Source organism: Chenopodium quinoa, unplaced genomic scaffold (assembly GCF_001683475.1).
Source record: "Chenopodium quinoa cultivar QQ74 unplaced genomic scaffold, ASM168347v1, whole genome shotgun sequence".
In the NCBI taxonomy this organism is placed as follows: Eukaryota; Viridiplantae; Streptophyta; class Magnoliopsida; order Caryophyllales; family Amaranthaceae; genus Chenopodium; species Chenopodium quinoa.
The window spans coordinates 1,452,372-1,477,429 of NW_018742907.1; the positions used below are offsets into that span (position 1 = coordinate 1,452,372).

Consider the following 25,058-nt stretch of genomic DNA (forward strand, 5'->3'; position numbering starts at 1 on the left):
CTCATCAACTTATATGTTTATTTTTCTTGGCCTAATTAACCTATTGAAATTGGGTGATCAGAAGCAATAATGTAATTTCATATGAATTTACACTAACTATATGCCTAATCTATGTAGACATGACCTAATCCAACCCGAAATTTTTTGAGCGGACTTTCATGTTATTCGCTCGACCTAGCCTATGAGGAAAATTTTCAGGTTTTGTAATATTAGTTAGGCCTGAAAATTTGAAAATAATGAAAGTGTACTTCATGATTAGAAATTAATTTCTAATACTTCGCAAATTATTTACTTCTATTATTTTTTTCGATATATTTCTCTTGCTAAAATAATTTGTTTAATAAAATTAATATACTTCATTAATTAATCTAGCTAATCTAGTTTGTAACGAAACCATGATTAGTTCATGACATTTGAGAACATTATAAAATATTTATTCAAAAAAGAACATTATTAAATGTTGTGCCTCTTTTTTGTGATGTGTTATTATAGAATAAAAAAATAATGATACTTAACAAGCTAGATACAAACCTTCATAGTAGCTGCATATAAACATTAAATATATATTTAAGATTAATACAGAATACTAATTTAAAAACTTATAACAAAATTACATGTTTAGCGGTTAGTGTTCACATTTACCAATTTGGCTTTCACTAAAACTCGATGATCACATGAATTTCCGTTGTGAGATCGGTATAATTAATACTTATTGGTATATGATTTAGCTTAACATACCTATATTTGACTCTTTATAGGCAACTCCTTGGTTGTAATACATATCACTTTATTAAATAAAAATTTAAAACTTTTTATTGTAGGCACGAAACTTATTGAATTATAGAGTTCGATTAGTCGATTGTGTGGTTAATAAAAGACCCATAATTAAAATGAACAATACTGTATATTATTATAATGTAGTCTTTATGCTATGTTTGTTGATCAGGGTTTAAAACTTTCATTTGAATTATTCCGCATACAATATTTGATTCATATCTGTATGGACCCTACTACTCTTATACTTAGTGTCGGCTGATTCTTGTAATATGCTTTGTATTTGACTCCAATTTTTTAATTTTCTACTTTTTTTATAAAAAAAATTAATTCCTTGAATTATACATATACGTACATGCATTTCGTTAACATTTCTTGCTGTCAAGCTAATCATTATAAAGACGTCTTTTTTTAGGGTTAATGGCTTAATGTCAGCTAATTAACATCAATCTTTACTAATAATCATTGCCAAAGTTTAATTAATCACCTTATTAGTGCAAGTTTGAGTGATCCATAGAAACCGACAAGACATTATTGCTGAATTAATTAGATATTCATAATCTTGATTAGAGGGGTAGGGATTGCTAATTATTACGAGTAAATTTACTGTACAATTAATTACATAGAATACACCGGTTGTATACATGACCTACTGTGTAATAATGTAAGTTGCGATTAAATAGCCAGCAATTTGGGTCTTAAGTAATCAATCCCATTTATACTCTACTTAAAAACAGTAGTCAATTAGTTTTCTGTTGAGGTGGACCAGGACAAGTGTATGTTTTAAGATGTTTATTATCTCTCTTCTTAGCTCTTACTCCTAATTATCACTACTTGTTTGACTACTTGCATTGTCTGTACAGTAATTAGTACTTGCTTACATTTATATGCCTTCTAAAGTACTTCTATCTATCGTTTCATCGATTGTACGTCTCTAAAGGCTAAGAAACAATGGAGAATAGAACAAAATAAATTGTAAGAATCATCCACGAAAGATCAGATTCAATTAATTATTCTCAAAAAATTGGTTGGAAAGACGGGTATTCTGTACATGCAACGTGTAACACATTAGAGAGTACGTATAACTAAGGTTACAACTTTATCATATACCCGGTATCTAGTGTGTGTGTAAGACGTAAATGTTTAATTGTTGTTAGATAGCTAATACGGAGTATGATGAACTGCAATAGTTGTACGTGTTGATGAAAACTATTATATACATAGTGGTCTCAATCAATAATAAATGAACACATTAGAAATCTTGCTAGTTTCATTGACAATAAGATGAAAGCCAAAAATTTTGATTTCGTTCCAACTGAATCTCGTACATGCCCACTTATCATTGGACAATGCAATATCACAAATAATGTGATGATTTTATAATAATTTATGCATTAAACACATCATATCCCTAACGAAAATTTGTATTATCATCCCAAATATTGGCATATTTATTCATTAATTAAAAGTTGAAATATATGAAGGGTATAGCGTATAATAAAAGATTTTAGGCTGTCACAAATGATTCATTTTAAACATTATTATTATTATTATTATTATTATTATTATTATTATTATTATTATTATTATTATTATTATTATTTTTCAATTAAAAACATTATTAAGATGTCACATTAGAGACTTTTCCAAGAGATTTCTTTGCCAATTTGATTGTGACCCTTTGTGACAACATATATACATCATGCATTCATGTATGCAAATGTAGGGTATTCTTCAATATGTTAGAGAGTAGGTATATTTTATATAAACAACTAGCTCAAAACGCGACTTAATTGAGACAGGTGATGGTTCAAGCTCGCTCTTTCCTATATCATCATATGAGTTGAAACTTCATACGTAATTGAATATTGGGAGTCATAAGGAATTAAGGACATACAGTAAATATATAAATTACTTGTATAAATTTAATTTGAAGACCGCGTGTTTAATCCCCTATTGTATGCTAACGAATGATTTTGGACAAAACCTCCAATTAATTGACGGATACGGGCATATGCAGTTTAGGGATAAAAACTCATCATAAATGTACTTTGTGTTTACAATCATAATAGTGTTAGTTACTTACATAATAATAATAATAATAATAATAATAATAATAATAATAATAATAATAATAATAATATTGATACTTAGCTTCTCTCTTAAAGCAAGCAAATACGGATAAATTACGCATACTATCTACTTAACTGTACATTATGAAAAATATACAAAATCATACGAAATGAAATGAATGAGTTATTATCTTTCTTTCTTCCCTTTTTTTTTTTTTTTTTTTTTTTTTGGAAGTACTGCTGGAATTCAATGATTGGAGGTTTGGAGAATAAAAACACCAGAAATATTAGAGACTAGAAAGATCATAATGTTCAAGGTAACCGACAGGTACACGTATGTATGATTGGATGGAACATTAATTGAATGCAAAATGAAGAAAAATATAAGCAAATTAATTATATTTGGATTGAAGATACAAAGCCAGCTAAACCTTTCCAGTTAGGCAGATACATACGATCATACGAATGGACAAATCAAATTATAATTTGTTTTTTATGGCCCCAATCAAAATATTATTTGGTAGTTTTTTTTGGTATTTAACTTAGTTGTAATTGTAATTATAAGTAGTACTGCTTACTCAATGAATAATTAATTAATTATCGTAAAGTTTGCATTTTTGTCACCTCGTTACTACTTGTATTATTTATGTTGTAACGAGTGCAAAAAAATTTACATTATATGAAGTCAACAAAAAAAATAAAATAAAAATTTGGTGGCTCTTTTATAATGTGTTAGCTATGTCTAGTCTACATACAAATAAGAAGAATTTAGTTTTGTACATAGATTTTGAAGAAAATAGACTACAAATTTCAATGGCGGACCCAGGAATTTTCGACTGGTGAGTCACAATTGATAACCAAATATGTAAAAAAAAATTTTTATCAAACAACCAAATAATAGTACTAAAAAATACATCCAAAAACCCAGAAACCATATATCCTCTGTTCTTGTACCCTCTTTCTCTAAAGCAAATCATCAACCAGTTTCAGTGCAATGGAAAATGAACAAAAAACTTAGATTTTTTTTTGGCACGATAGGACCATGCCGAACTCTAACTACAGAGTTTCTGAAATCAGATGAATAGACTGATTAGGATAAGAGATGATATATTGATATCCAATTAAAAAACCCCACTTCCGCTTTCCACTCTCCACAGATATCAGCAAAACACATCCCACCTCATAATACTCCTTCATTCTTTGGTTTTTCACCATTTTTTTGGCTCCAAAATTCCATCTCTTTCACTTTCTCTCTCCTCCTAATAATGGTGTCACTCTCCCTCCTTTCAACACTCCCTTCTCTCTCTTCTCCCGCCATTTCTACTACTTCCTGTATGATTCCCAATTTCTCACATTTTCATTCAATTTTACTCCAAATTATATGATTAACTTAATTTTAGCATAATTTCAGGGTACAATTCGCTGTAGTAGTAACAATTTGGAGGTAGATGATGATCTAGCACCCAGGATTGTTTTTTTTTAAAAAAACTTAGATTTTTTTTTGGGTCCTGATGAGTCATTTGACCCACCAGGTACAAAGGCAGGTCCGCCACTGACAAATTTATGCTAGGTTAAAATATAAGGAGGTTCATAAATTACTTCTCAGAACATATTCAAATTAGGCCCCATGTAAATAAGTCTAAACTAAATTCTATAGCCCGGCCGCACAATAGAATTCGAGGTGCATGGGTCAGTTGAAGCGACATACTAATTTATGCCATATTCTAACAATTCAAAAAATTTGCTCAGGTGTAGTCTAGTCGTGTGTCGACCATAAACCTATTTAACTAATTAAATTCAATTATATGATTGGCGCTAATTAAGCTATCATATTTGATTAGAATCATCAAATAATCGTCAACAATAATTCATACTTATACTTAAAAAAAAAAAAATAGAATTCAATCTTATAGTTAGCCCTTCTAATTTTGTATATTGAGAAATTTTGAAGAACTCACTCTTTTATTTTCACCATGTCAAAATTACAACAATAACCCGCTTAATCCATATCCAAGACGTACCATATATATTATCGGCGGTGTCGAATTCCCTTTAACAAGCTTGATTGTTATCACATGCATGGACCAAAATGAGAGTTTAAGCTCATGACCATGAAACGTGCACGCCTCCTACGTACGTACATACATAAATCATAATATAGATGCTGGAATATAAAGATCAAAGAAATAAAAATAATGTGTGTCCGACATAATCTGATCACACGCACGGTTGGACGTGGAACCCAAATTAAATTATATAAGAGTTAGCAATGCAATGCAAGCTCAGTCTCATTCACCAATTGACCACCTTCTTTAATGGTACACATATACTCCCCGGCAACATGTAGCCCATCTCTAATGCCCCTATTCATTACGACTATTACTATTACTATTCTATTACTATTCTATGTATTTATGTGACCTCATATATATGCTATTTATGTGTGTGTAGGGACGATATGTTGTGGAGCTAGAGCTTCTTGTGTTCACATAATTTAGATAAATTAATTTAATGGTGTGGCCTATAAGTTAATTTGATTATATAAACTTCGAATTAGATCGGTTGATGTAAGATTTTGATGGATTGAACTTTTTGCTTGATGTATATAGGAGTTGTAGTAGGGACTAGGAAGGAAACTATTATTTATTACGCCGGTTATACTGTAGTGTTCTTTTATTAGGTGAAATTCGAGAAAGTGAGCTTAATAAATAATAATTTGATAAAATCTGTTACGTACCAATATTTGCTCGATTCGATCTTTCCTATGAGATTATTATGAGTCGGGACAACAATCTTACTAAAACACATCATGAGAAAATCTAAAGCTAGAAATTTGATAAATTAACGGCAATCTTCAAGTAAGAAATCTAGAGTCATGACAAATTATCTATAATTAAATTCGATCACCGCCCTTCACTACTACAAAATTGGTCAAAAGAATCACTAAAAAGAAACCCCTTTTATCAAATAAGGGGTTTCTTAATAAAAGAAACCAGTTATCTCAAATAAGGGATCTCTTATACATGTAAATAAGAAACCCCTTCTAAAGAAAAATGGTTTCTTATATATTTCTATAATTTTAGTTCTATTTAAGGAATCACTTTTACAAAAAGGGGTTTCTTAGATTAAGTTTTTTGATTCTTACAAAATAGTAAATCAGTTTTAATACTCCTCCTTTAGTAATAAAAAAAAAAAAAAAAAAAAATTGAAAAAAAGAAAAAAAAAAAAAACTGCTCCCCATTCTTTAAAAAAAAAAAACCCTAACAACCCCTCATATTCCAATTCTCACGCCCCTCTTTTCTCTGATCTCCTTCTCTCTCCTCTTCATTCTCAATCTCACGCCTTCTCCCTCTCTCTCCTCTCTCCTTTCTCCATTTCTCAGTTCTCACTTCTTACCCATCTCTCCTCTCCTCTCTCAAGCTTCCATTTCTTTTCTATCTCCTTTTATCACCGGCCACAACTACCACCACCGAGAGTAACACCCACCTCTGTCGAAATCTAACCCACCACCGTCGAAATCAGACACCCACCTCCGTCGAAATCCAACCCTTGAAACCCCAGAAACCCCCACCCACCATAACTCGAAACCCATAAACCCCCACCCACCATAACTCGAAACCCAGAAAACCTCACCCATCCGGGTGTTTGGAGTGGTGTTTGTAGTGGGTTTTGTGGGTTATGGGATGGGTTACGGGGATGAGGGTTTCGGTAGTGATTGGTTAAGGGATAGGGTGGTTGTGGCTGGGGGGAGGGAAGACAGAGAGGTTACCATTGAGAGCAACACCCACAACACCACAAAGAGCAACACCAACAACAGCGCAGCGCAACACCAACACCGACAACATCGCAACACCAATTCAGATTTTAATTACTTTTATTTTATTTTTTTAAGTTTATGCGTGTTGGCAAATGTTAAATTTCAGATTTTTATTTTTTTTAACTTAATTTCATATCTAATTTTAATGATTTGCGCAGGTGGTTTAATTGGTGGTGAGTGTTGGTATTTGGTGGATGCATGCGCGTGGCTGGTGGTGTGCGTGGGTGGGGGATGGTGGTGGAAAGCATGGAAGCAGCAAAAGTTTTATTTATTTTATTATTAATGTAACTTTTTTTTTGATGAAAATGTAATATTACAACAATTGATTAATGAAAATATTTATATTTACACATATGTTTATTGTTTCTGTATCAATTTAAGTAAAAAAAAACATTTTTTTTTTAATTTTATAGGCATAATGGGAAGCGGTTCGGTCCATTACCTCTAAATGAGTATTTAATAGTTATATTGTAATATATATGAGTATTTTTTTTAATTTACCGACAAATCAAAGAGACCCCCTCTTAGAAAAGTGGTTCCTTAAGTACAATATAAGAAACCCCTTTTCTGAAAAAGGGGTTCTTTTAATATTATAATTTAGTAATTTCAGGAGCATTTAAGAAACCCCTTTTCTAAAAAAAGGGGTTATTTAATTGGATCAAAAACCCCCTAAAAAAAGTGGTTTCTTAACGTAAGAGACCATTGAGCTTAAGACCCCCTCTAAAGTGGTTTCTTATGCCAATTTTAGGGGTTTTTTTTTCATGTTTTTGTAGTAGTGCTTTTACAATTCAAATCATTAAGTTTACCTGAAGTGAGTGATCAATGTGAAAAAAATCAATAGAAGTAAAGGTTATTTAAGGGATATATATACTCTCTTACTTCTATAAAGATTTCCCTAGCTAATTATCATTCATGAGGTCAAGTAACAAATAAATAATAAATAAATGATGTACTTATTTCTAATATGTAGTATCAACTTTTCAAAATTCTTACTACTACAAGAAAAATATTAAATTCAAATGTTTGATATTCAAATACGATGATGTGCATTGGTATTAAACACATGCTTGAGCTGCAAATTATAAACCTAATCAAATTGTTAAAATACGGCGTAATAAAAGTTGAAAAATTATACCATGATGATGTATATCCGATTATCAATTGGCCGGAAAAAAATCCAGTCGTCAATTGGTCGGGAGTACATACATGACATACAGTTACGCCTTGTTCTCTCACAAAAGTCTATGGTCTTATATGAGTAGCTAGGTACGTATATCCATCAGAGTAACTTGTTAGATCAATTACTGTGGATGATGTTCTAATTAACGTGTGTTGCAACATTTTCAAAATTGAAGAGGTCATTTTAGAGTTTTCTAATTTAATTCTGGGTGATCGTGATTCATGTGCCTCATTACTGTGTTTTAATGAAATATGACTATACGAGTATAACAAACTGTAATTAAATTTATAAGGCTACGTGGAAAATTCTTTATTTCACAACAATTTCAACAGCTCAAAACGTTTTTTTTTATTTTATTATTATTATCTTTATTTCTTCAGTCTACTATTATTTATTGCGACAATCCAATAATTTTGCTACTTACGTAGAATAAGCTAATACATACAAAAAGAGCAAGGGTACGTTGATGAGAAAATTATGATTTTAATCCATGGTAAGTCAAAAAAGATATCCACATATTGTGATGTAGACAAAAATTACCTTAGGTATTACATACTGCTAAAATACATATTGACATCTATATAACACAATCTAAGTTTTATATAGTTTATATCAATTGGTTAAATTAAACAAAATCCATTTTTTTTTTTTTTTTTTTGTTGTGGCTGATGTAAGGAAAATTAATAAAGAACAATTAATTGAAAACACACAAGATACATATTTTAATAATTTTATTGTTTTACTAATAATGTGTTAACCGTTACTTCCACATGCTGGTGAGAGGAAATTTTTATTGAGCCTGGAGCATACATATTACAAAAATTATGATACGTAAAATTAAAAACACAGCTACACAAGGATTGGAGTTTATATAGACTTGTCAAAACATAAGATATCGTCGATTTTGTTAGGTTGCCTGTGAACCCTCCTCGAGGGCCACTTTGCATAATGCCCCAATAATTCACAAACTAGGTCATCCCGACTCACGAAAACCTTTTGTTTTGGTGATAAAAAGGGGCTAAATCACATTACATCAAAGCATTGATGAACTATTTACCTAGTTCAAATAATGGGGATCGGATGTAGACTTGTACCGTCTTGCATGAAAAATTCATGAAATTGGTTCTCTTCGTACGTATATTAATTGATTAGCCATGTTAGATAGAACAAACAACAAAGTTGTGGTCCTTTTCATAAAAGTCTTGATCAACCAACGATATGTTGTATTCCTTTTCAAGCGATGATGAAAAATTGACAATTGAAAGTAAAAAAAGCTTTTCCATAATCGACCTTTATTTTGTTTTTAGGGTCTTTCTATCATTCTTTTCTATGCCTCCCCCCTTGAAAAGAATGATTAGATTATTTCCCTTGTTTTCCTGTCTCTATACTAAAAAAACGTGGACCAAATTTGCGAAGTAATTTTTATTCTTGCTTTGTACTTCTTTCGTCTTCAAATAATAGGGCAAAACTAATTTGTCTTTGTTTCAAAAAATTGAGTGAAAATCAAAATATGTCATGACATCTTTACTAATTAATAAGCGACAATTCAAAGAATCATTTAACTTGAATCATATCGGATGCTAATTGATAAGAATTTCACACGCAGCAACATATATAATTAGTAGATTAGACACTTTCATGATAGTGAGGGCTGGGCGAATGGGTAAGCTAGGGATCATCATCCTTAAAGTGCCTCTAATGAATCCTCATTAATTTTAAGATTGACAGGTACAATCCTCACCACTATACCAAATTTAGCTGGTTAATATAGATTATTTTGATTTTGGGTCAATCTATTCAAATAATTATCTAATCAATGCACGTATAATATTTTGTATGAGTTGATATAGCTAGATATCTAGTTACTTAGTTATTAGGTGACTAATTGGGTCAAAAATGGTTGATGTAACTTCATGTTTAAGTTGGGTTTTGGGTCATATTAGCTAGACCAACTAAACTCGGGTAAAATTCTGTTTAGTCACGTCAATATTACCTTGCAAAATATAAGAATTCTTAAAAAAATGGTACTCGTACTCGTAGTTGATCATGCATCAAAGATCAATAACTTTTTACATGAGTAAATTTTGTAAAGTTATGTTATAAATTGGAACAATCTAAGATAAAAATGTGGGCTATTATTTAAAAACGAGGAATATCACTATCCATTAAGATCATGCCTATAGGAAGAGAATAAACACCCCGAAGAGGTATGTGTATGTATTTTACCTTAAGTAAAATATGCTGCCGACGGTCAAAATAATTATTCACTCATGCCGACGATGATGAATTTCTTAATGAGGAAATAAAAAGTTTATGACGGTAAATCCAAAATTCATGATAATAAAATTAAGGTCACTTTATGCTTTAGGCTAGCAATGATTAACTATCATTTGCTTAAGATATTAATAACATAACTTTTAATTGTGGCTCTAGAATGCTAATAACCTTTAATTTCTCTTCAACCAGACTATTCTAGTGGGCTGCATCTTGTCACATTATTACAGTACTTAACTTCAAAGAGGGATAATTACCTAAAAATTCAACCCTTTTGTTAAAGTTATGATTCTTAATTTCTATTAATATTCCTCATCATATAATATATGGTCCCCTTTTTTATGAAATTTTCTCATTTAATTAGCCAATCCCATTTCATTTTTACAAGTCAAAAGCTGTAATTAGAGTGCCTTGAGAAATAAAAACCTTCCATGTCTAATCACATAATTTTAAGCTAAGGCCGTCCTATCAACTGTATATATAAATATGTAACACCTTCATTTCAATCCCTTGATTTTTATTTTTATTTTTATTTTTAGGTGATATGACACCATTAACAAAACTAATTAATATCTTTATAAGTAATACATAATTTAGGTCCACTAGTCACATGCAATTTGAGCATATATTTTGAATCTAATTATTTATGATAAAAATAAATCATGACGACAAAACATTGCAATTAAATCAAAACGGGTTTGTGTTTAATTGGTAGGAATTTTTTTTGTAGCATTTACAATTATGTTTGTGAAAAAGTCTTAGATGTCAATATGAAAGTAGAGTTTATAAGGAAGGAAGCAAGCAACAAATGAAATAAAAAAAAATAAAAAAAAAAAATAAAAAAAAATAAAAAAAAAAAATAAAAAAACACAATCATTTCCTAAAACCCTACCATCTTCTAATAATATGATACAAGTATACAATCATAAACGTTGTACCTAAAAGAATGGTTACCATGTTAAGAGCCCTAGGGAATGGGTCAATAGAATGCAAAACAATGTTACGTTTGGAGGAGTAATGTCTAGCTTTAACAGAGCACAATAGTATCATACTCAACCCATACTAGCTAATTTAATCATATTATACATGTTGCATGTGACACGGGATATAAACGTGTCATTATTAATAAGTTGTAAGCAAGTCAAATTTAAATATAGTTTAAGTTAATTAGATTAGTTGATTAAAGTATTAAGGGTGCTATGTAAATTTTGAAATTTTATCTACATCATTTATCATTTGTAGCTCTCTATCTACGACGGAAGTTGTTGGTGTCGTTTAGGGGAGGGAGCACTACGCTCAACACGCACTCAATTTGTTGTTTGAGGACTATTTATCTGAAATAGAGTTTTGAGTAGCTAAATACTGTAGTTTTTTCAAAGTTATTACTTTCACTGCACCTATTTACCTTAAGATGTTAAACTTGAGAATTGATGACAGAGAAACAAACTGGGAATTTTTAATCTTAATTTTCTACAGTTTACATGTCAATTCACATGCAGAGCAAACAATATTTAAAATACAATTAGCATTCGTCAAAACGTAATTAAAATAGAGAATGATAAGGTACGTCATCCATATATGGACAGAAAAATGTTTATTTATTACTTCTTTCTTTTCGTTGGATGAGACACATAAAGAGTATTATCTATTTTAAAAACATAATATCACAAATAAAAATAGTAAAAATAAGCTCTCTACAACATGCAGCAGACTAGCAGGTCACTTATAGTTATACTGGCTTACTGTACCAAATTACTGTTATGAAATGGTTCTCATTTAAAACTTATAGTACGAGTAGCTATGTATGTGTTGAACCTTTCTATTATCGACATCAAAGAAAGATGCCGGAGATACACCTTATAATGTAAAGAATTTACTCTTACTATTATTAATTGGTTTTAATTAGTATTAAAATTCCTTCGATGTAGACCTAATTAAGTGTAACAAAATATTACTCGTAGTAGTTTAGTGATTTTGAGAGGGGGAAATTGGTGTATGAGTATGACGACACTGCGACACATGTCTCTATTCCCCGCGACTAATGTCAGCATATTAACAACCGCCATATAGTAATATTGTTACCTCAAGTAAAGCACGTTAGTAATAATGAAACAAACTGTTAATTTTTGTTTTCTTTTGATATGAGTAATTATGATACGAAGTTAAAAACACAAATATTATAATTAACTTCACATGGAAAGGATTTGACCTTAGATTCAAGTCAATTATAAATTAATAGTGGTGATGCTTTGTCAATCATAATTATTTTAATTATAATGTTAAACATAAATATGACCAACTAAGACGTATAAAGTAAAGAAAAAAAGTGGTGTTTCTTGTCTCCCTCATCTATCAATCTCCTTCTTTCTCTCCTACAATTTGGAGATCAAATCATATAATTAAGAAAATAATGCAAATAATTGAGATGTTCAAGTGCTCCATTAATAAGTTTGTCTTTTGATTGGAAGGTGTACGTTTTTGAATTCACAATCAAATATAAGGACTTCCTTCAATTTTTTTTATTTTTTTTTATTTAGTTAGGCTAGATATTATAGTAATTATAAAATCATTTCATGACAATTATTCAATAATTTATTTAATTTGAGAGCAGATTCAATTAACAATTTATTTATGTAATACAGAGTATAATAATGTACGTACATGTGGAACATATTATTATCATTTTTATAAGAGCAAAGACAAATGATCCTATTACGGACTTTTTGATTTGGTGTATTCTCATATTTTAGACATGACAATATGTATGCATGTTACAAAGTTTTAATTACATTTACTGTTGCAATTAAACATTGTTGGACATTAAGTTCATTTGACATCAAGCTTATGTCGTCATAATAGCAGTTGTATGATGTTATCTTCTTTTGGCTTAGCTTTCAAATTTGTTTTAGTGATTCCACTTGTATGAAAATTAAAGAAAAGAATCTACAATCTTACAATCAACTGTAAGGCAAATGATATTAGACAGAATTTTATTATGATTTTGGGCAGTGGCGGACCCAGGAATTTCCGACTGGTGGGTCACAATCGATAATCAAGTATGTAAAAAAAAAAATTACCGAACAACCAAATAATAGTACTAAAAAATACATCCAAATATTCAAACAGTACAAAATACAACCAAAAGCCATTGGATTGATTCAATTGAAGCTTCAAGTCGCTTCCTATATCCATGATTTGAAACCATCACTAACAAAAGCATCACCTCCAAATGCATTTTCATCCTTGAATAGATAACAAGGGAAACAATAGCAGCATCCTTTTCCACACTATACTCAAGCCAAGTCCAAGTATCAAACCACTTAGCACAAAAGCGACGGTTTTTGCCAAAAATAGAAGTTTGAGGAAATATAAAGTCTTTGGGCTGACAAGGCTTTCTTTGAATGTAAATTCTTCTCACTAAATCTCTATCATCTTTATGAAATTGACTCATCTTTCTTCTCTTTCCTGGATCTTGTGGAAGATTAGCAAATTCATGTTCACTTAATCTTTCACCAAAGATTGGGGCATTAGGAGAACATTGGCCTTGTTCATTTTGAGGGGAATTTTGAGTTGAATAATTAGATGGAGATGAATGTTGTTCACTTTCTTGAGGTGGAGATATAGTTTGTTCACTTTGTTGAGGTGGAGATATAGTTTGTTCATTTTGTGTTGGATGTGGAAGAGAAGTTGAAGTAGGATTCTTTTTAGCAAAGAAGCTAGTAATGTTTTGCATTTCATTTGGAGTGCGTTTTCTCTTCATTCTGAAATTTGAATAAATAATCAACTAAATCAAGCAAAATTCCCCAGAAAAATTATATACAAAGATCATTTTACCAAACAAACCACAATTCACATAATCACATGGTCAAAAAGGTTCAAATTTCATCAAAAAGACAAAAACCCAACAACATTAACAAAAGGTTCAAAGTTTACCAAACAAACAACAACAAAATCAACCAAAGTTTAATAGAATTAACTAATTAGACTGCAATAAATTGAAGATTAGAATTTTAAACTAAAAATTAGAAATCAACTTACTAGCAAAATGAGAATAGGAGATTAGACTTTAGAAGAAGCGACGAAGCGAAGAGCGGTGAGCACAGAGGACAAAGCACAGAGCACTGGAGCAGGGCAGCAGGCGAGCAGCAGCCGCCCAGCAGGCCAGCAGCACAGCCAGCACTGGAGGCGTGAGCAAGCTAGCGAAGAGCACTGTCAAAGTGTCAAACATTTCACAAATTCACAATTTAGAATTTCAGATAATGTAAAATTCTCTGAAATTGAGTTGATTATTGAACAATTAGGGATTTAGGGTTCAAATTTAGTAATACTAATTCATAACTAACAAGTAATATCAACAATTAAATAAATAAATAAAAAAAGCCGAAAGATGAGTAGATGAAGATGACTAACCTGAAATTATGCGAAGAGGAAGACGACGCGAACTAGCGAAGAGGAACTGAGGAAGAGGCGATTCAGGCGAAGAGGAAGAATGGAAGATGCGAACTTGCGAAGAGGAAGAGGCGAACTGGAGTTGGAGATGATTGATGAAGGATTGAAGGGAAGAGGCGAATTGGCGAAGAGAAGAACTAAAGAAGGCTAGGGCTTGAAGTCTTGAACTGAATTCGTGATTTGGTCATTTGGAGAAAACTGATTTTAGTTTTTTTTTTTTTTTTTTTTTTAAAAAAATAACTTAAAATTTTTTTTTGGGCCTGGTGAGTCACTTGACCCACCAGGTCTAAGCCCAAGTCCGCCACTGATTTTGGGTGTTTGACCCAATAATTCATAAACTAATTAAGCTAGTTGACATTCACTTTCGAGAAAAAAAAAAATACTAGTATATAGATTTACACAACTATACGTCTATACATACACCAAATTCCGGATTTTGCTATCATTGTAACATAATCTCAAAGGTTTTTCCCTACAACACCCTATAGATAGAAGTCAGAGAAATTAATTGAGTTTTTGATTTTATGAATGGGCAAGTGGGACCTTTTACTGGGCTACCCATTACAGGCCCAGGCCCAAAATAATGATAAATGGCCCACATTGGGAGAAAGGTAGGAGAAAAGAGAGGAATCTCCCCCTAATAAGTGCTGCTAGTTAAAAATTAGTACTGATTAGTGTAGGACCCACCTCCTGTGATTAAACCAATTAAACATCATTTTCACATTTTTGTGAATTTGAGTGCATTCAGAATTCTCTGAAGTTGACAGCCCTACAACCCTGCATCAATTTATCATCAAACAATTTAGGGGATCAAATTAAGAGTTGATTGATTGTACGAAATGCATTTCCTCGAGTTAAAATGGTTTAACATGGTGAGATAGAGAAGTGCACAACTGCACCAAGTCGAAAATTTATGTCGCGTGTTAAGGTAGAAACTAAGGTTGGCTCGACACAACCCACAGCCATGCTTAGATGAGCAGCACATCTGAAAACTACATTGCTGTACTTTCTCCATTTCATACCGTGATGACCATTTACTCCTTTTCAAGATCTATTTTGTAGTGTAGAATGTTACTTTATGCATATTACTTTGTATGAAATTGTTAGTTATAGTACCAGAATGCAAAACTCCTCATTAGCATTTCCAAGTAACTGATAATGTAACATTTTTTAAGTGAGAAATAATACATGGAGTACAATTATAAAAGCTGGTTCTGTAGACAGTAATGGGAATAAAAGTGTTGTTAAACTTTAATGTAATTAGTTGACAAGTACAAATACTAACATTTGATCAATAATAGGCAGCTAACAAACTACAGAAGTGCTATATGATAGCATTATCATACAAGTTAACGTGTCGTGTAAAAGAATACAACATAGCTCATTCATACAACAGAAACGCAGTAGTAATATCCCCTTTAAGCCTGCACAAGGCAACAACCAGCTTCTTACCATTATGCTTCGCCATTATACTTCAGGAGCCACAAAAACCAATCCCCTAACAAATCACCTCTTTTCCAGACTTGAGTAGCTCGGTTTACACAAACAAACCACCACAGTGCTTTACATGCAAAGAACACATTCAAATCATTTGTTCCATCATCTTTTAACAGCAATCTGGTAAATAAGAGAAAGAACTAAACTGAAGGCCAACTCCAAACCTGAACAAATAAGCTGAATTAAAGTGTGGTCTGTGTTTGCATCTTTTCAAGGACAAAGAAACCCCTTCAAGGGTGTATGCTAGAATTGTATTAGTAATTTACATAAATCAACTCAAGGGTTCATAGTATTCCATATGTTTGGGAAGTAATCGAGCATACTAAGACTAATAATGAAAGAGAAATTATATAATCTGTGAAATAATTCTCTTGAAATTTATTATACTGCAGACTTGCAGAGTACAGACAATAACCTAGTCAGTATTCAAAATCACTAGATTTTAGCCAAATTCTTCTCCGGTAAGGAGCAGCAGCACATCCATTGCTGCAATTCAACAAGTATATGAAACAAGTACAAACAAGGAAAGGCTAGGGGGAATTGGATTGGTTTCTACTACGTTGCATATTCCCATCATCAGACAATTTATGTTTAAGACAAGAAATTGTAGGTGGACTTCAACTTCAGATTAAAAAAGATTAATTACATTCTTTGTAAATTTGTATGCAAAATCTTGGAAAACCACAGAATGAGGCTTGCGAAATTCCCCTCAAATCATATGTGTGCAGAATAGACTGAAGTTTTTAATAGAAGTTGGACTCTTTCGAAAAACATAGAAAGAAATACAAGTGCAGCAACACAACCACAAAACATAAAAAAGCAGGCATTGTCACATAATCAACCTGCCAATTGCATACTTTCACTCTGAAAACTGCTTCCTAGGTGTGGGCTCTGTCTGAGATATGACATAGGAATCATCCTCAGTCACCTGCTTGAAAAGTTACGAGGGGCAATCTTCCAGGGCCCAGGAGTTTAAACAACAGCAATAAGCTGCCCAGGTCAGAAAGGGCTACTAGATGAAATAGACCATTTCACCATCCTGAAAACTCCAGATCAACAAATCATAGCTATTCCTCTCAAACTTTAAGATCACGTTTCGTTCATGCACTGGCCACTGGTCATTTCCATCATCGACCAAGTTGTCACAAAGGGATGTGATTTAACTTAGGCATACAATCTAGCATGTCAGCTTAGGACATTGTAGATGCTTTTTCAATCAAAGGTACATGACAAAATCATCTCTAAATTTAAAACTGCAGGGATAAGGTTGCTTATGTCTAAGCCAGGCCAAATCCTTACAGTTAGTAGAAGACAACTTTTGTCAGGGCCAATAATCCATGAACTTTCCTTGGAGAATTTTCAAGGGAAGATAGCTTCAAGAGTTCAAGCTATGTTACACCAAAAGGTAGGACATCTTGGTTTTTTTTTTTTTTTTTTTTTGATAGAGCCAAATTCACAACTGTTTTCTCACACACACATCTAAAACAACCTTTTTCAATATAAGATAAGTTCATATGCTCTTGGCGCTATTATCTTAAACCTATGTTCTTCCATATGCATCTGCCAATCACCATCTAGAAAAGATCTCATATTTACCTGCCATTTTACACCTCATCCTTTAATCCAAAGTACAACTAGGCTAGCTCCATTGTATCATTGTTTGGTTGTTCATACATAAATCCATGCTTTGACGCATTTTCTGCTAGTGCATCTGCCAAGTCATTTACTTCTCTGAGTTTGTTCTAAAGAAACCTCAATTCCAGGGCTACTCCACATTGTCACCCATGCTACAATATTATAAAAACCAGACAGTACAATGAGTCTTTTCTTCCCCTTTCCATTATGAAAAGATTTCTGATCCCTCCATAGCTATAAATTCGGCTTCATTGATTTCTTAATCTGCACATATGCTGAAAAAATAGAGCTCACTCCCCCTCAAAACACCTCTGATTCCAACAGGACAGCGTATCTCAGTTTTTTCAGTTTTTTTTTTTAAGAAAAACTTTTCCATTGATTCACCACCTCAAGGTGGTTTACTATGTCCCTTGGATATATGGGAGGTCTTCACACGAATGACCAACCCTGACCATAAAACCAACAGTCAACAGACTACTTAGGTGGCCATGTTCCACAAAAAGGAACACGAATTTCTACTGATTTATAACCAATTCCCAATTTTCTTTTCAAACAAGATGTGCATACTTTTCCTTTCTTTATGGCTTTATGCCTTTAAAAGTTTAAAGAATATATAATCCCCCACCCCTCTGTTTGTAGTGTCCAGTTTATTTACTCTGGCTCATACTTATCTGTTTTTCTTAATTAGATTTAATATCACACAAGCCAAGTGAAATTTGCAAATTTACGCTGAATTCAAAACTAAGGCCTCGTTCTCCAGAATCTCCACACCTAATTGAAATAAGTTTAACCAAGGCAATGTTTAGTTAAGTAATATTACAATTAAGTTCAGCATGTAAAAATAAATTTAAGCAAGCATAAGACAAGTTCGACAAAAGATAAGCTATGTTAAGCAAAAGGAAAAAAAAGTCCAACAGAAATCAATAACTTAATACTAAAACAGACACCGGAGGTGACACGTGTCACATCCTGGTGCTGTTTTTTCCCTCCAAAATTCCCCTTCCCTTTTTAACCATCTTTTTTTTTTTTTGGTGAATATTTGATACAATTATAATAATATCATTTCAAATCTTTTATATTATCTTTATGACAAAAATATTCCTTTTTATTTGGTGCTTATAATTCTTCCCTAAAATATTAATCTAACTCCTTTTTAGTTATCTGATAGACGGAGTAACATTAGATTTTGCTAAAAAAGTAATACTTTGTAATAAAATTGATTCATATTATTGATATTAAAGAAATTACTTTAAAGCATCACTTTTATTTGTTAGACATAATAATTTTTTTAAAAAGAAATTACACTTACCGTGCATGGCACGGGGCCTAAGCTAGTAACTTAAACAAAAATGAGTTTAATTCAACAAAATTAAACTGAGGAAACAATCTAAATGAGAAGAACTTCAACTTTTTTTAATTGGAAGCTTAATGAAATAAACATCGGATCATATTGGTAAATGATTTTTTCTACCTCTCCATGCATGGCCATTCACTCTAAACCCCAGATCCAAAATAACACATTTGCTTCCTCACCCATTCACTGATTCACAGAGTTGGAAAAAAGAGCATGTAATTCATACAGTAGACCCATATTCAACTCATATTAGTCAACAATTTATACTTGAAATCTTAGAGAACAGATGTATACCTGATGGGTTCCTCTAATCATGCAAATGATATTCAGTCCTCTGAAAATCACATCATAAGGAGGTACCACATTGATTCCAATTCGCATGTAGCAACAACTATTTTCCTCTCCTCTGTTGAAGAGCTGATCGAATAATACTTGTGTGTTGTGTCACATTAGTGCAGTCACCAAACTGAGCTTCCAACAGAACCAAAGATATTGAAATCCCCATTGACACAATTCAGATACAGGAGCACCAAACTCTTAAAAAGAATTGTATTGAGAAAAGTAATTAAGCATTTTCCAACTCAGCACAGTGAGTACACAAAACAGGATATGAAAATCTCACAGAAGATAACTACAAAGTATATTGTATTTACACTAAACGCTGATATCCTATAGAAGGCATTGAGATATCCATTGATGTGTACTATATGGCCTGCCAATTCTATTCCTCTTAATATAATACGTTTAACAAGAACAAAACACGAGACATAATTTTCAACTATATCATCTTATTTTCAACATAAGTCTAAAAAACATAATTTCATCGATTTTGACCTTCTCTTTTCTATAGATTTTAAGGGCTCTTCAGTCCGTTTACTATAAACATAATGCCTTATATCTTGATGGTATCTCATTACTACGGTACACAGAAGAACTTGTCTCTGCAAGGATCCTCACCACCCTTGCACTTGTTCTCCACTCAATAAATTATTAGGTAAACGTAATGTCTTATATTTTGATGGTATCTCATTACTACGGCACACAGAAGAACTTGTCTCTACAAGGATCCTCACTACCCTTGCACTTGTTCTCCACTCAATAAATTATTAGGTCAGAATTATACTTAAGTGTTAAGACAAATTAAACACGGCTGCATCATTGAGCTGTAGCCTGTAGTTTATTGAACCTTTAACTAGCACTAGATGAAGTGCAGAAAAATATATAAACCTTGTACTTGCAGGCTGAATGGCTGGTGTAGATTTTATTCTGAACAAACTAAGTTACTTTACATACCCGCTTTAATCCAACTAAAGTTAAACTATCGGTTCTCAGACTTCTCAGAACACCAGAACATGGTATAGCAATCGAACATTTCAATTTTAACCATAAAGCAGACAAACTGCTTAATAGTAGCAAGATTTGATCATTCAATTCAAGACTGAACCCAAATGATGTTCAATAGACTAAAAAGTGTAAATCAGAACAATTATACTCCCCGATCTCTTAATCATCAATGCTGAAGTGGTGTCTATAATTATTAAGACGAAAAACGTACTACTTGACATAGAGCTGATCAAACAATGTGTTCAGGTTAGGCCAATCACCTCAAACTCGACCAGCATGTTCGGGCCGGGACAAGTGCTTTATGCAAGATGTGCATTGCATCCATTCCATCAGCAGGATATAGACTAGTAATCTCATATTAGTCCTTAACATCAAGCTACATTTTTGCTGATACAATGACAACTTCATCTTATTTTCGGACAAAAATCACCAAGAATTTCTCAAAAACCCGGTAATCATCACAAATTCATTGACAGGCTGATACAATTTTGTAATTAAGTGATCTTAGTATACAAACATTCTTCAATATCATCCCATACAAAAATTAGGATTTTTCTTTCAATTGGACTGATATTCTCATGAATAATTACACTAGTCAAATTGAATTATTTCCATAAATCTTTCTACTTTGTAAATGCTAAGCAAATTACATCACAAACTGTATAATTTTAGAAAAATAAATAAATAAAAGCAAACACACCTATTAACAAATTATACTCGTATATACTTTCAGTTTCGCGATGATAATTATTTGAGCAGATAACAATTACCTGAAAATTCTTCAATAAATGAAGAATTGTTCCTTTGTGAATAGAGCAATTCGGTAAGGCGGTATGGAACTCCCATTCAAACTGTTCTGATTGCTTGTACGGACGAACTAGGTTCCCTAACTTTGCAACAATTACTAACTTTTATAAATATTGCAACATTTTCTTATTCTTTATTTCACTTTATGAGTTACCTCCTCCGCTTTTAAATACTTGTTTCATTTTTCTTGGACACGTATGTCGATACTAATCTTTGATCAATAGTATCTTTAAATATCAATAAGTATAAATTCTAACAATTAAAAATTAGTAATCTATTCATTAAGACGATTCCAACAAGTATCCACAAGACTATATTTTTTCTTATTTATTAATCACAAACATTAGTCAAAATAGGACAAATTAATAGTGCAAAAAATTAAAATTGAGCAAGTATTTAAAAATGGAGGGAGTATACCCTAAACCACAAATTCGGTAAGTTGTAACCACTATTTCAATTAGAGAATTTGTCTGTAGTAATATTACATCTTTAACCTTAGATAAGCAAATTATGTTTATCAAGAAGAGAAACTAGGGCTTCCTTCTCTATCATCTTAAGAATCTATGCAACCCCATATTGTAATACAATTATTAGGATATGAATGAAGTATTTGCGTTTGCAACAGTCATTATAAACAAAAACCAACACGAGAGAGACCCAAAGCTGTTACATGTACCCATTGATACAACACAAACACGAAATTAACACAAAACCACCTAAGCAATAATTAGAAGTGTTTTCATATTGTCAGTGCGTAGTAGGGTTTTTCATAGTCTATTCTTTATTTTGAAAATATGTAATCAAAAATTCATTTTATTTTGGAACTTGGAAGGACATAATTTGGGAAAAAGATGTCATATCGTTCTTGTTTGGTGACATTGGTGGCTTGTAGCACTATCTGATTCTCGACGCCACAAGGGAGCACCAAGAAAACCTAGTAGCGTCCCTTGGTGGCCCAATAAAATCAAGCGGTGCCTGAAAATATAATTTAATAATAATAAATAAAAAAAAAGCCTTTGGGTTGTTGGTGGCGGCTTGTAGTTAATGGCGGCGGGTTGGTAGTTGGGGATTGGTGTGGGCTCGCTGCTAGTTGTGTCGACAACAACAACCAAAAGTAGTGCAAAGGGATTGTTATAACGGATGTGTGCAATGGAACGATTTGAGCATTTACCCTCAAACACAGAATTAAAAAAATAGCAAAACACGATAATAAAATAGACCACGTTTATTAGGAAGACAATAATTCTCGGCTAACCTAGAAACCCATATCAATTTGGATTATTACTTGCTCTACAAGCCCAAATAATCCTAGCTTGATTATAGTTTCCTAATTACAAATCTCATCTAATTATGAAAGCATAAAAGATAGAAACAAATAATAGATACATCATATATTTTCCAAAAACAAATCTCATTGGCATTTAGTAAGCTTAGATTATTTCCTAACAAGGACGATGTATTTTTCGTCATCCACTTACTATTTGCGAGCGTTAGTAATTAAAACGTGAACTTCTTTAACATGCCCGGAATAAATGTAGCCTATAGGATGCCGAATTTTCATGTAGTCTCGTGTTGTATGCTTGTACCTCGAGTTAGCTAGCCCGACCCGATACCATCTTAAATTTGTACTTTTTTTTTTAAACAACTTAAATTTGTACTTCGTATTATATATATACTTCATTCTAATCGTATACTTTATACGAACTAGGTTATAGTTTAACAGAGATAAGGGAGTTATTGGGGAGGGTGCGATGGAGGTTGAGATGGATAGTGGATTAGGTAAGAGGATAAGGAATGTTTGTGATGGGGAGGCTGAGGAGTTCAGGGTGTATAAGAAGAGTAATGTGAATGCAATTGCTAGCGGATGGCGAATGGTGAAGGTTGTCGATGAGCAGCCCCGCCAAGCCCAATGAGTATTCTTAGTCTTAACTGTAGAGGGTTAGGCAACCCTTTTGCAGTTACTGGCCTTCGGGATCTTATCCGAAGGGAGGCCCCGTCTATGATTTTTTTATCAGAGACGAAATTGAGCAGTGTTGAGTTTGTTAAAGTTCGAGATAGACTTGGTGATTTTGAAGGGATTGCGGTGAATTCTATGGGGAGGTCGGGAGGTGTTGCTTTACTTTGGAGGAGGAGGATTGATATTTCTTTAAAGACTATGTCAGTTCACCATATTGATGTGGATGTTGTTAGTGGTCTTGGAGAGGAACCTTGGAGGTTGACGGGCTTTTATGGGTGGCCGGAGGTGGGTAATAGACATCTCTCGTGGAGCTTATTAAGGGATTTGGTGACTTAATCTAGTTTGTCGTGGGTGTGTATTAGGGATTTTAATGAGATCATGTTCCAGTCGGAGAAAAATGGAGGCAATGATAGAGTTGCGTGTCAAATGGAGAATTTCAGAGATGCGGCGATTTTTTGTGGTTTGAGAAATCTTTTTTTTTTAGGATATGCCTTCACATATGACAATGGTAGAGAGGAACATGAAAATACACAATGCCGCCTTGACAGAGCAATAGCGACTGATGATTGGATTACTATGATTCCGGATGCACATGTGGTTTAGTTGGATAGAGATTGGTCTGATCATGCCCCAATTAAGCTTGTCCCTTAGAACAAAAATAATGACAGGTTGTATGACAAACTGTTTCGGTTTGAGCAAATTTGGCAAACTGATTAGGGGTGTGAGAGTGTGATTGAAGGGGCGTGGAATAGTGGTACTCTCTAGAGTCGAAGCTGCTGGGCTGTGCGGAGTGTTTAAAGGCGTGGAGTTGTGAGAAGTTTGGTGCTACATTTAGAGAACTCAGGAAAAAAAAAAGGAAAAAGTTATAGAAGTTGAATAAGGGGAACCTCACGGCTGCACAATTAGAGCAACGAGAGCTCTAGTGCGTGATATTTCAGGGCTCGTGAACCGGGAGGAAGTGTACTGGAGACAACGTTCGCGGATTCTTTGACTTTCAGAAGGTGACAAAAAATTACAAATTTTTTTTATCAGAGAGCATCCAGTAGAAAGAGGAAAAATACAATCCGAAGCTTGAAAGATGACAATGAGGTAGTCCACTCGGGGTCTGAGGCCGTGGGGTAAGTTGCAGTTGATTATTTTCGACAACTCTTTACCTCGTCACACCCGTCTATGATCGAGCAGGCTTTACAGAATTTTCAGAGTCGAGTTACAGGGAAGATGAATGACATTTTGAGTGCTTAGCGGAAGAGGTGAAAGCTACTTTGAAATAGATGCATCCTATTAAAGCTTCGGATCTGGATGGGGTATGTGTCCGCTTTTTTCCCAATCATACTGGCATATTGTTGGTCCGTCTATCTTTAGCTCTGTCTTATCAATTCTGAAAGGTGCTCCTATTCCTTCTTTTCTAAACAAAACATTTATTGCTTTGATTCCGAAAAAGAATAATGTAGATCGTATGAGTGATTTCAGGCCTATTTCTTTGTGTAATGTGATCTATAAGTTGGTTTCGAAAGTGTTGGTTTCGAAAGTTTTGGCTAACAGACTAAAAGTGTTCTTGGATAAAATTATCTAAATTTTTCAGAGTGCGTTTACTCCGGGGAGACTGATCACTGACAACATTTTAGTCGCTTTTGAAATTTTCCATCATATGAAGAATTCGAATAGTAAGGAAGGGAGTATGGCCTTGAAATTAGATATGTCGAAAGCTTACGATCGTATTGAATGGGATTTTTTGGAGGCGGTTCTTAATAGGTTTGGTTTTGTTCAGAGTTGGAGTAGAGCTGTTATGGATTGTGTTCGGTCAATGAATTTTTCTGTGTTGGTGAATGGGAGGCTTAAGGATAAGTTTACTCCGCAGAGAGGTATTCTTCAGGGAGATCCTATTTCTCTCTATTTAT

At 32.9% G+C, this 25,058-nt stretch overlaps 1 protein-coding gene and 1 long non-coding RNA gene across 2 annotated transcripts; both read right to left on the reverse strand.

Annotated features, from left to right (window-relative positions):
- Nucleotides 1–13,169: 13,169 nt before the first annotated feature.
- Nucleotides 13,170–14,250, reverse strand: LOC110727430. The gene is made up of 2 exons (XM_021906991.1): nt 14,156–14,250; nt 13,170–13,878 (listed from the first exon to the last, which is right to left on the reverse strand). Exon 2 carries the CDS (start codon nt 13,875–13,877, stop codon nt 13,236–13,238), a length of 642 nt encoding a protein of 213 aa, XP_021762683.1. The 5' UTR covers nt 13,878; nt 14,156–14,250; the 3' UTR covers nt 13,170–13,235.
- Nucleotides 14,251–15,376: 1,126 nt separating this feature from the next.
- On the reverse strand, nt 15,377–21,303 carry LOC110727587. Its single transcript, XR_002512557.1, has 3 exons — nt 21,167–21,303; nt 19,347–19,518; nt 15,377–16,227 (listed from the first exon to the last, which is right to left on the reverse strand). It is a non-coding gene; the product is annotated as an uncharacterized LOC110727587 (long non-coding RNA).
- Between the last annotated feature and the right edge of the window lie 3,755 nt (nt 21,304–25,058).

Coding starts and splice junctions, on each gene's coding strand:
- LOC110727430 (XM_021906991.1), bottom strand. CDS start 13,877: ATGAAGAGAAAACGCACTCCAAATGAAATGCAAAACATTACTAGCTTC.